This window comes from Seriola aureovittata, chromosome 6 (assembly GCF_021018895.1).
Source record: "Seriola aureovittata isolate HTS-2021-v1 ecotype China chromosome 6, ASM2101889v1, whole genome shotgun sequence".
Classification (NCBI taxonomy): domain Eukaryota; kingdom Metazoa; phylum Chordata; class Actinopteri; order Carangiformes; family Carangidae; genus Seriola; species Seriola aureovittata.
In genome coordinates this window covers 27,636,067-27,648,789 of record NC_079369.1, presented here as the reverse complement: position 1 = coordinate 27,648,789, position 12,723 = coordinate 27,636,067, and the positions used below count along the sequence as shown (strand labels likewise).

General features: G+C 40.7%; 2 protein-coding genes across 6 annotated transcripts; both read right to left on the bottom strand.

Moving 5' to 3' along the window:
* Positions 1–14: 14 nt before the first annotated feature.
* c6h19orf25 (chromosome 6 C19orf25 homolog) lies at positions 15–2,785 on the bottom strand. Its single transcript, XM_056377960.1, has 3 exons — positions 2,592–2,785; positions 1,705–1,856; positions 15–1,413 (listed from the first exon to the last, which is right to left on the bottom strand). The coding sequence occupies exons 2-3, from the start codon at positions 1,844–1,846 to the stop codon at positions 1,232–1,234; spliced, it is 324 nt and encodes a 107-aa protein (XP_056233935.1). The 5' UTR covers positions 1,847–1,856; positions 2,592–2,785; the 3' UTR covers positions 15–1,231.
* Positions 2,786–3,601: 816 nt separating this feature from the next.
* reep6 (receptor accessory protein 6) lies at positions 3,602–11,709 on the bottom strand. Of its 5 annotated transcripts, XM_056377645.1 has the most exons (8): positions 11,504–11,709; positions 8,641–8,734; positions 8,165–8,303; positions 7,820–7,988; positions 7,596–7,738; positions 5,489–5,511; positions 4,972–4,994; positions 3,602–4,350 (listed from the first exon to the last, which is right to left on the bottom strand). In XM_056377645.1, the coding sequence occupies exons 1-6, from the start codon at positions 11,634–11,636 to the stop codon at positions 5,497–5,499; spliced, it is 693 nt and encodes a 230-aa protein (XP_056233620.1). In that variant the 5' UTR covers positions 11,637–11,709; the 3' UTR covers positions 3,602–4,350; positions 4,972–4,994; positions 5,489–5,496. The 5 variants fall into 5 exon arrangements, with proteins under 5 accessions (XP_056233620.1, XP_056233619.1, XP_056233618.1 ...); XM_056377644.1 differs by lacking the exon at positions 4,972–4,994 and having other exon boundaries at positions 3,604–4,350; XM_056377643.1 differs by lacking the exon at positions 5,489–5,511 and having other exon boundaries at positions 3,605–4,350.
* Positions 11,710–12,723: the final 1,014 nt, after the last annotated feature.

The following is a 12,723-nucleotide window of genomic DNA, read 5'->3' as shown; positions in this document are numbered from 1 at the left end:
TAAAGGTATAAAACTACAGTGATGTGACTTTTTATTTTTTCTTATCCATTGACAGTGACTGTGAATGTAGAGATGTGTCCAGTCTTAAAACAGTGATTTTTAAAACATTTACCTATAGGGTCAATGCTAAGCTGTGATACAGCTGAGGCAACAATACATCCATGTAATTTTTTACTTTTAGAAAGTTACTGTGTCCGTGTGCAGTCAGTATGTAGCCTTCTTTGGTACAGTGGACCTGAGAGCTCAACGCACTGCAACTTAAAGTGATAGTTCAGGTTATTCGACGTACTAATCTATAGTCAGTGTATTACCTGCAGTAGATTCAGTTTACAGAAGCAGCAGGAGCTCAGTGATGTGCTGCTGTGGATGGGGTCAGCAGAAAAATGTGTTTTAGCCTTCTTGAAAAATACCTAATATCAGTTTTAAGTGTCACTTTATTTTTAAAATTTTCACCACTTTTGTTTTCTCAAGTTGCATTGCTTTGAGCATTGGGACAAAACTGTGCCTCACATCAAGTCTGAAGACATTTCAACACCTGACAAGCTTTATACTGCATTCAGGTACTGAGTGATCAACCTTCACTTTATTAAATGACAAGAAAACAATTGTTTGAGCCAGTGTTGGAAAGTGGGTGCCACGGCCCAGGATTTATTTTGTGTCAGCTTTTGTTGTGACCTCAAGTCAAACGACCACTGGACAGAAATTCAGCCCAAGGCCGATTAGCCCGAGGTGACAAACACTGACATTTCTATGATTCATTTCTTTTATATAACTGCACAGACTAACACAGTTTCTGCTGCTGTAAGAGATGAAGCAGGGAGGAGGTGCGTGAGTGGCAACTAAAGAGAAGTGTTCCTTTCACTTTTGAAAAGAAACAAATGTAAATTGTCGAAGAATGAAGATTTGTTGCTGTAAAATATTTCTGAACAACATCATCACCCCCCCAACATAAACATCAAAGTTTAGGCAGCACTTTGTGGTCAGAAATTTTTGCTTTACTTGGTACCTGTACATCTTCATAGTAACCTCACGCACGCACGCATGCACGCACACACACACAGACACAAACACACACAGACAGACACACACACCAGTTCTGGGGTCAGATGACAGACAGCACTGAAGGCCACTTCAGCTGGCTAGTCCTGATCCAGCTGATCCAGCCCTGACTGAGGCCGTCAGTATAAAAGTCTCCTTGACAGCCAAGAAGAGTCGGTGACAGCAGGTAGAGTTAGAGTGGTTGACCTTTGACCTTTGCCACATCTCTGTCCAGCTGCTCCCCTGCTGCCCTCAGCTCCTCCCTCTGTCGCAGCAGCCGACTTCGAGACTCCTGCAGCCGCTCGTTCAGATCCAGGTACTGACGACACTGCTGGAACTTCAAGTCCACATCAGAGTCCGAAGACCGGGATGAGTCTGAGCAGGGACACGACAGACAGACAGTAAACCACTAGACAGACAGGCGATAATCTACAGGACAGACAGGAAGTAAACCACTGGATAGACAGGCAGTAAAATACAGGACAGCCAGGCAGTAAACCACAGGACAGACAGGTGGTAAACCACAGTAGGGACAGGCGGTAAACTACAAGATAGACAGCAGTAAACCACAGGGAAGACAGGCGGTAAACTACAGGACAGACAGGCGGTAAAACAGCTGTGGGCCCCCTCTCTCTCCTCTGACTCTGCAGATCTGTGTGGACTCACCTTGTCCAGTCTGCTCCAGGATGCTGAAGACCGGGTCATTGGGAGCGGCTCTGTTGATGTCCTCCAGGATCTGGTCCACAGTGGGGGGGTCTGGACGGCTGGGCAGCACCACCCGCTTCTTATTCTTAGAACCGATATTCATTCTCCCGCATCTGAAGATTGAGATTTTTAAATGTGTGGGAAACGACTAATGAACAAATTAACTGTAAAATAAACAAAAGAAAAGAGAGCGATTGTAAATAAACTGAACAAACTGCTCCTCCAGGTTTTCCACTCATTCATTAAGTGACTATGAATGTCTGACTCTTACGTCAAACAGTGATATTAACTATTATCAATATATTACGCTTATTCATTATCTTTATTTGGGGTATTCACTCAGCCTACATCCGTACACGAGAAGGCTCCTGACCTCTGTTAATTTACCTGTTAAATTAGATTAAATTATGTGTCTGAACGTATACAGCGATCTGAATATAGACTACAATACATTTTCGAATTGCAAGGAGTTACTCTTCAATTCGGCATAGAAAAAAAAATCAACCATGGAGTTTGTATTTGAATAAAGACTAAACTTAAGCATCTTTAACTTAGTGGTTTGTCCGTTTCTCTCTGTCGTCGTCCAGCACAACGCGCTGGGGGAGAAAGTGCTAATTAGCTAAAAACATCAGTCTAGACGTGGGTATTTGTTCCAGCACAGTGGAAGATTTCACGGCCGAATTTAACAAAAAGTCATTAGTATTCATAAGAGTTCGTTGGTAAAGATAAAATATAGTTATATGAGCTGATAAGCAGTTTGATTTTGATTTTCCAAACTGTGAAACGGAGTTCGGCACCATGTTTCAACACGCCAGCAGGATTAGCCACAGTAGCTTGTCGCTGCTTACCGGGGTTTAGTCGTCTTTCTGAAAACCTTCTGCCGGATCTGAGCTGTTGTTCGACCGGTCTGCTGCAACTGAACCCGGACTAACGGACAGAAAAGCAGCAAATTCAGCTGAAAACACTCGAAAAGATTCGTCAGCAGATGCAACACACAATTGCTGGATCCGTGACGTTCTGCACGGCGCGTCAACGTGTCACGTACGTCCACGCACAGAAGTCACGCCCCCATAAAACGTAAACGCTTGACTTTTTTTATTAATGTAAATTTATTCTGGTCTACAGTAAATAACACAGGAACAATAAGGTAATAAACTATCAAATAAAAAATAAAAAAACAGTCAATTACTCTAATAACACTGTTGAAAAAAATTCTTACGTATGACAACGTAAAAAACGATTCCTATAAAAGCCAATGTGACCCCAATGTAGAGTCCCGAAATTGAAATAGTGTTTTTTCTTGTTTCATATGGTCTCACATCAAAATGAAAGAGAAGTGAGAGTTGTCGACTTTATACACAGCTAGTTTTTGGTTCATGGTGTAATTTTGTTCACTCTTATGGCCCCTTTGAAGTATGAGTATTGGGTTTGTATTTATTTTATATACAATTGCCAAAACTTCAGCACACTAAGTTAAAGATAGCACTATAATGGAACCGTATAGCTAATGATTGATTTAGAAGGTCATTCAGTGTTGCAACTGACATTTTTGCTTTGATGTATACTGATTATTTTAACTTTAAACTATTTATTCTTTCAAAGTCTAAATCTTTACAAATGTCTTGATAAACCATAAACAATAAGAAAACTAACAGTTTTATTTTTTCTTACAGTTTCTAAGAGTTACTTTGTAATGCACAGATACGTGAGGTTCAGTCACCCTGAGCTCTTTCAGTTCAGTTCCCTCACTCACACTCCTGCAGACAGAGGGTGACAACTCCCAGACTTCAGTTTGGTTCATGCTCTTCTATTTAAACTATACATATACTGCTATTATGTGCCTCATACATATTGCACATATATGTTAGTAGATGTCTTTCTTTATTATCCAAAACATTTAAGTCACATATATGTACATATTTATAGCAAAAAAAATATCTGTATAATATATTTATGTATTCTTTCTCATATACACATATATACTGTATAATACTGATATATAAATGTGTGTGTTTGTTAGACAGAGCAGACAAACATTATTCTGATTAATGCTTTTTATTTCTGATCATAATGTAATTTTCATGTCAAGGTCATAATCTCATTTATGTGTATAAACAAAACAAAAAAATTAATAATATAAATAAATCAAATAACAGCAACACATGTTGAAAAACAATGCAAAGCACCCAGAACCAGGACCAAACACACACACACACATACATACACATACACACACACACACACACACACACACACACACACACACACACACACACACACACACACACACACAAATGCAGAAATAAGGGGAAACACCGCCCCTTGGTGGAGAACAGGGAGTTTGTCTGTTAGTTTACGGGCTGGTTCCAGGTGCTTCTCTTAAAAAAAAAAAAAAAAACATCAATAAATACAAATAAATAAATAAACTGAAAACAACCATAAGAAACAGTGCGTGCATCTGACATTGAATCCTGTTATAGACTGGTATAGAAATATAACATATCTCATATAAAAAGGAAATCAGTCTCTTTGACAGGAGGTATGTTTCTTGATGGATGATGATTCCTCACTGAGTCTCCTCTTCTTCCTCTGCTGCTACCTGAAGGACTGGAGTCAGAAACAAGGGCTGATGCATTATCTTATGGGTTTGACATTTCCAAATAATTTCCTTAAACTTTGCTCTCATGGAAAGAACAGTATTTATGGGTAAAACAGAGACAGTTTGTACGTATGTAATATACCTCCAAATAATTAATTCCATTTAATTATCAGACTGTTTTAGTCAGTTCACAGCAGGTCATATGTGAAATGTATCTGCAGGCAAACACACTATTCAACATTACAATAAAGCAAAAGAAGACTTCATGTGTATTTACTTGGTTAACCTGGATAATCATGGAGATTTTATCTATAATAAGAGCCAAATTATACAGTTATTTCCGGAAACCTCTCAAAGAAATGATCAACAAATAAAGCCTCAACAAATACACATTATTTATGATTTTCAGTTTTGGTGCTGGGAGTGGCAACAGTCTGGTTTATATTTCAATCCCAGATAAGGACTTTAAATTCCGGATTTTAAGGTAATTCAGAATAATTCTGCAGCAGAAGATTTCTGACTTCAGTCTCATAACATTAATATAATCCTGTGATCTATATCAGCTCCTGTATTGATCTGATCAATACCCTGAATTGGTTGGGAGCCTGAAAGGATCATCTGTGACTTACCGTCAGTCTACACTGACTTCATCCTGACGCGCAGACATACAACACACACACGAGCAAAAATTAAAACAAGACCAGCGTCACATTAAGACATATATCTACACCACACCGAGTTTCTACTTCTACACAGTTTAGACGTTAAACATCAGAAAACTTCTCAGTGTTGGAGCCTGGAATTCTTCTTCTTCAGTTGTTCTTTGTTATGTTTTAAAAACCAACAAGCAGAGCAGTCAGGGAGTGCTGATGCTATTAAGAGCAGCAGGTAAGGATAGGAGGGGGTGTTAGGTCTGTTCAGGTCTGTTCAGATCTGATCAGGTCTTCATAGAGGATGGAGGGTCCTGCCAGCTCCATCTGCTGCTGCTGCCAAATCTGCAGCCCACCACCACCAAAGAAGAAAGCTGCTTTACCTTTAAACCATTACAGGGCTGATGTTGAACAAGGGTCACTGAGGTTCATGCTAATTCTCTTCACAACACATTTACTATGACATATATCATTAACACCAAATCAGCTGACTTACCACATTGGTTAACCCAGGAAAGGCTGGAACAGGTAACAGGACACCTTGGTTAGCACAAGTATCCCTCACCTCTGTTCTCAATGTACAATTTCTATTATACTATATTATATCATATTATATTATATTTTGACCCATCAGGACATGAACAGGAATCTAGATTTAACTGTGAGGCTGAAGAGTTTGTTTCAGGTACAATATGTGTAATTGTCTAAGAGACAGGTTTCACTCTGATGTGTATTTTATGTTTCATATGGTTTCAAGCTGAATTCCAGTTCATACAGTCGTTAAAAAGGATTATAAATGCAATAAATAAGATGTTAAAAAAGGGTAACATTGATAAAAGGTTTGTCTAAAATACACCAGTGTTTGGTTGGAAAGTTCGAGGCCCTTCATGTAAGGCTAGAGTTCAGCTAGAGGTATGACCGTGGCATTGTGGATCAGAATCACCATGGATACAGAGGAAAGATATACGGCTCCAAAATGATGTTATTCTGCACAGGGTCATTGTGTTTGAATTATAACTGTGTATAATGTTGTTAATGTGCTTTAATATGGACAGTGTGATATGTTTCTCATATTTTTATCTGATTGGATTTTTGTTGTGCTATGGTGTTTGGGCCTGATTATTGATGGACACTGGCTCACCGTGTTTGAGCTGCTTATACGGAAACTTAAGAGACCGTAAAACGACAGAGAGACGTGTGTTCTGAACTTTTATGTTTTTATTTCCTTGTAGTTTTCACAGTGTCTTCTCATGTTATCGTCTAAACTAGAGAGGGAGAGAAAAATAGAGAGATTCCCCCCTGGTCAACGCCTCCGGACCTCCCCTCTGTGTTCCCCATCTTCAGCTGGTCCCTCCCCTTTTGCATCACTGGTCCCAGCCATCAATCAAAAGTCTGCCCGGTCCTGTCATCAAATCTGATCAGTCCGCTTCTGTGCCTCTCTGTTGCAACGTGGACTTACTTCAGTCTTTCTGGTGTGTAAATTGGTGTTAACTGGTTTGAGGCATTAGTTCAGTGATGTCGGGATCTGGGCGCTAGGTTTAGGTTCTTTTGTTTGTCATTTTCATACTTATCTTATTTCAACACCACACCTACAGATAGCCTAATTCAACAGTCTTGTTTAACACTAGGTCTTATGGGTGGCTGCTAGAGTGTGTTTTGCTTTTGGCAGGTCAGGTCTTTCTTTCCTTTGTTTTGGCCTTCAGTAATTCAGCGGGGATGGGTTGGGCTAGGAAGCATGGTTTTGTTTTGTTTGTTTCATGATTTGCCGCCAGCCGCAGCCTTTTCCCTTTGTTCTTCACCTCATTTGATTCATTTTCTGTTGATTATTTGGCATTCCAGCTTTAAGTAATTCAGTGAAAGAACTCCTCCATTATTTATGGATATTTTGTGTTTATAACCTGTGTTTTTTTTGGTCACTAAGCAATAAAGGGCAGAACTTGCCTGACTACATCGGCAATATGTTGATTCCCTTATTCCTAGACATCTGCAGGTTGTAACACCAGCATTAAATAATCCACAACAAAACCAGTTCAAAGAATTCAAGGTAATTGGTGGATTCACTGGCAGAGGTGAGTGGATGTTTTTACACTGAAACTGCAGGAATAAGCTCCAGTTTCAATGTCAGACAGCTCACTAGTGGGATTTCCATTGTGATGTTGCACAAAACAGAAGTGAATGGTTTTTTTTTTTTAGAAAAGTCGACAAAAGACAGCAGTGAATATTCTGTGTTTCCATTGAGTGATGTTATGTGAATAAAGCTGGGTTTTCTCCTCTCATGATATCGTTCCAATTAAACGTGATGACAGATGTTCAGCATCTGCCTCTCGGTTAGAACTGGGGCTAAATCCAAAAACACCAAACCACATCCACAAACTGGATCTTAGAACAGACCTTAACTCTCTGGAAGGTGCTAAATGTCTATGGGTCTATCTCAGAGCACAGTCAGCAGTAAGCGATGCATCGAGTCAGGGGTTTGCTAACCTAGCTTAGCATAAAGACTAGAAGCAGGGGTAAACTGTTACACCTAGCAACACCTGTAACGACAGATGAACATGATGATGATGTTTCATCTGTAGTCAAAGAGAAACGAGGAGGATACGTACCGGCCGTTCTTCACTCGGTTGTGATGGAGATATTTTAGCTGCTGATGTTTCTGTCGATGAACTCGGTAAACTCTTAGGTTCGGACTGAGCGACCGACACCAGCGGATTCACCAGAGATTTATTCTTCACCAGAGTAGACAGGACTGAGGAGAGAAGGAATGTTTAATCTAATGTTTAACACAGTGTTATACTGGTGTGTCCCTACACTTCACCAGTGTGTGTACCTTCTCTGGTGAGGTTTTCGGCGGCGCTCATCGCCTTCCCGCTGAGGTCGTTCACCATGTTGTCCACCGTGGCCTCGTGGCGCAGGAAGACGGGCCGAACCACTTTGTTGTAGATGATCTGGGAGCCGTTCCACGACATCGGGGCCATGCACCACAACAGGAAGAGACACTGGAACCACAGAGGGCGGACAGACGAGGATTAATGGACTTAGTGGGGAACTACTAATGACACTGAGGACTTAAACCCAATGAGAGCCTGTTGTCCGTAGACATTTAGACAGGGGGGAGGAAGCATTTGAATTTGAATCTGTCCCTGTTCACTGGTTCTGTGATGTGTCTCCTCACCTTAAAAGCATAGTAAAATGGAAACCAGTAGAGGAAAATGTCGGAGAAGAACTCGCCCAAGCTGAAGACGCCATACACCACCCAGTACGTCAGCCATTTTGTGTCGTCTTCTTTGCTCGCACTTTCGATGGCTTTGATTCTGCAGAAACACGTGGAAACAACCAGAGACACTGTTTACACCCAGTATTACCCTGTGACCTGCATCTGCACACATCACCTGGATAATGACATGAATGAGACTCTGCAGATAGACCGAAGTATTTCAGACCATCAGTAATGATAATAATCACTCCTGCTCTTCATCATGTACATGTCATGAAGTTGAAGCAAATCACAGTTTTCTGAATCATCAAGGTTTTGGATGAGAAATAATGGTAGATTTTACTGCAGGGACACTGGACGCCTGATAGAACCCCACCTACCTGGTGCATCACTGTCACTATCAGCAGATCACCATCAAAATAAGAAACACTCACGAATAATAAGCTGGATAGACGAAGCCAATCAGGTTGCAGAGGAGGGAGGCACCATATCCGTACACCAGGTAGAGTCCGGTCACTGAGACGGCACCTGGATGAGACGGAGGACACACAGAAGACAAACTGTCAGTTTACACTGATGCAGATACGTTTAATAGATGGATGGATGATTACTTTATTAATCCCAGATGGCAAATTTAAATATCATAGCAGCTGAGTTAAAAACAATGAAATACAATAAAACACAGATAATAGACAAAATATACACGCGATCCAAGTATGAAATAAAAATGTTCATGTGGACCAAAGTGCAGGGGTGAGAGTACAGGAGGTTTTGGATGAGTCACAGAGATGCATTATAAAGTCTGGTTGCTGTAAGCAGGAATGATTTTCTATGGCGTTCCCTAGTCTGTTGCTGAATGTACGCTCAGGTTCGACCATAGTTTTATGGAGGGGATGGGTGACATCGTCCACGATTTTCAGCGGTTTTGCCTGATTTCTGTCCTCAGCCACCTCCTCCAGTATAAACAGCTTCCATCCAACAACAGACTCGGCCTTCCTGATGAGTTTCTTCTGTGTGTTGGCATCCTTTAATAACACATAACACACTGAGTAGAGCTGTCGTTCTCTGGCAGACATGCACACAGACAAACAGGAAGTTGTGTAAAAAGTGTCCTACCTCTGATCAGCTTATGTTGCTGTTCACTCATGGAGCCTCTGCTCTGCTGTCGCTCTCTGAGGATAATCTGCTTTAACTTTACTGCACAGACTGGGGGACACTGTGCACCAGGCACTACACTGACATCATGTCCTGCCTCAGTGTGTGTGTGTGTGTGTGTGTGTGTGTGTGTGTGTGTGTTACTGATCCACTGTATGAGCATCAGTGGGGTATGAATAGACTGCTGTTCACTGCTCAGTAAAAGTCCTTGGCTGAATACTGACTCTACATTAGGGCAGAGAGGTTTATCATCTTATTTATCTTATAGTCAAGGTTTGATCCAGAGCTCAACATCGCCACGAAAAGGCCCGTCACCTGCACCCAGGTGTCCTTACACAGCGAAGGACAGGATCAATGCTTTTAGCAGGCTTCTTATTTTTAGGTCAAATCAGCTATAATCAATGAATGTTAGTTTTGTTCTAGTTTGTGAAACCCCTACTGTCATCTGGTCAGGGACATTTTCAATGTGTAAGCTATAGAAACTGAGCAGAAACTCCAGAAATACACAAGGTGAAACAGAGTGAATAAAAAATTCAGTGTAATACAACAGTCCTGCAGTAATTCCTCCTACATGAGGGTTGTAATGTTCAGTTTTTATTGAGTGTGTTAAACAGGAGTTGATTCAACTGTGTGATCGTCATAGTTTCTACTGCTGTTGAACTGTACTCCATTATACAGAGAGGTGTTTTTGTTATTTAGCCTACTTTCATTAAAGGTTTGGACAAAATAATAGAAAACACCTAGTGTTACATAATACAGTGTTCCGTCCCATAGACAGGTTCAGAGCTGCGCCTGTTTTTGCAAAGTGCATTAAACCGCATGAATGTAAAAAGACATTTAAGCGAATGAACGTAAAAAAAAAAAAAAAAAACTGAGCGTTTAAAAACATGGAGAGGTAAGAAAAGCTGGCAACAGGAAAGGTCTGCCAATCAACAGTCAGTGTTTGGACCAGCGTTGTGTGATTAGTTTTCACACATGCTCATCACCAAGCTAATCAAATAGCTGATTTTTATTTAAGTCCCTGTAAACAAACAGGACACGTTGTAAAGAATGAGGAACAGAACCGCAGTTTGATGGGAACATTATTGTTTATTTATTATTTACTGTTTTATTATTATTATTATTATTATTATTATTATTATTATCAACAATGAGCTAATGGACACATGGATTTCCCCTAGGAGATAAATAAAGTATCGATCGATCTAACACAAGTTTGCAATCTGTGTTCTGTAGTGTTGTCTACAGTGGAGCACTAATACATTAAAAAGCGATGTGTGTACAAAGGTGTCCGACACTGTAGGTGTTCCAGGTGAGTTGGTGAAGTGTCGCCCATAGGAAATAGGAGGGATGCTAACTAGTGCCACAGAATGCAAAACAGTGTTGCTTGACAACTTGGGTCCTTTTAATACAGTTTATCTCTCTCTCCCTGTTATCGTCGTCGTTTATGTAAGTTTATATTTCATTTATCATTTGTTGAGGCTCCATATCGATGATCAACCATCACGAGTCCCAATATGCCCATCTATGCATATTGTTTTCAGGTTGTTCGTTTGTCCATCTGTCTCATTTTCATGGACACAATATTTCAAAAAACCTTAACGCAACTTCTTCAAATTTGACATAAATATTCACTTGGACTCAAGGATGAACTGCTTAGATTTTGACAAAATTGCACACAAATGGTTAATATTTTTATATGATTCTGGATAAACAGGGATGTATTCTGAAACTAGTGGAGGAGCCAGACAACCATGAGGTGCTAATTTTAGCTACAGCTGTTTCTATGAAAACTAGGAGCTAAAAGAGGCTAAAAAGCTCTGTACAGCTGCTGAGATGGAGATAGTCATTCAATTATGCAGTCATTGGATCTATTGTTGCTATAAATATTGATTAGAGCAATTTTAAGACTTGAACTCTGACCCAGAACATTTAAAGGTTCATGTTTCCACAGCTCAGAGCAGTATCTGTGCGTAGCTGCCATTTGGCTTGATATTCACAGGAGGATTAACTGAATCCTCTTCACATGCACCAGGTGAAGTCGGTACAAACCCACTGAATACAAACAGAACAACAGCAGAACCATCCAGAACATGTTTATCATGAGCTGCACAGAGTGGACGACAGGAAAACCTCACATACCCGCTGCGATGATCTTCTTCTTTATCCCTGTTTTCTCCTCCAGCTTCCCCAGAAAATCTGTCACCACGTTTTTCTCGTTCAGAAACTTCTCGGCTCGGTCTCTGATGGAGGAGAAGACGTCCAGTAGGCCCATGGTCCTCAATCAGGTCCTCAAACAACAGCAGAGTCAGAGGAAAGCGACCGGTGTGGAGTGCAAACACAGCAGAGTGTAATCCTCTGACAGAGAGGATCTGCTTTAAAGAGGAGGAGGAAGAGGAGGGAGGAGGAAGAGGAGGTGCAAAGACAGGAAGTAGCCACAGCCACAGGTTAACACACCTATATCTTCATGTTTTCTATACACAGAGAAACAATCAGAAATGTTATTAAAACATTTCAATAAAAAAAATCACCAAAACTGACCTGTTACCGGCAGTTAATCAGCCCTGGACCAGACCCGGCATCTGATCACCTGACCACCTGACCACCTGATCACCTGATCACCTGACCACATGATTTACATGTAAACACTGCAGAGACACACAGCAATTAATCAAATTGATGTTACAAGCAATAGATAAGTGAATAACAAAAATAAAAGCCCTTTATATGTTTCCAGTATTTTCACTTCCTGTTCGAACAGCTGGATGCATTCATTCTGACATGACGCTGGGACTTAACTGTTTCTCAGAGCACTCAGATGCTCACAGCTGATCTCCAACCGCCATGTTTCATTCTTTAGTTTCCAGATTTAAGCAGATAAGAGGAGGAGAAGCATTATTTCACCTGTGTTAACTGGACAGTTTTCAGAATAAAAAGATTTTTCACCTTTCAGTAAAATACATAGTCAATGTAAATAAATAAAAAAAATAATTGGCTTACTTTAAGTTTAATTTGTTGTTTTCAGGGGTTCCTATAGGTGTTTATCAGGGGTCTGAAGGTCCATCACGTTTCTCACACTGGTTTAGGAGTCTCAGAGTCCAGGGCTTCGGTGAAGGGGGAGAGAGATCCAGACAGCCATAACCAAAAATGTCAAAAGTCTGAGTCAGATTTCCATGTCATGTGCTGCTCTCCAGAGGACGAAGCCTCCACATTTGAATGGTTTGCTCAAACTGTGAGAGCAGATAAATCATCCGGACGTAGCTGTAATGAAGCCGGAGACACTTTAACCTGTTCATCTGTAAAAGAGCAGTTTGCTTGTTGAAGCAGCAGGTGATGTGATCTGACACTCTCTCCCTCCCTCC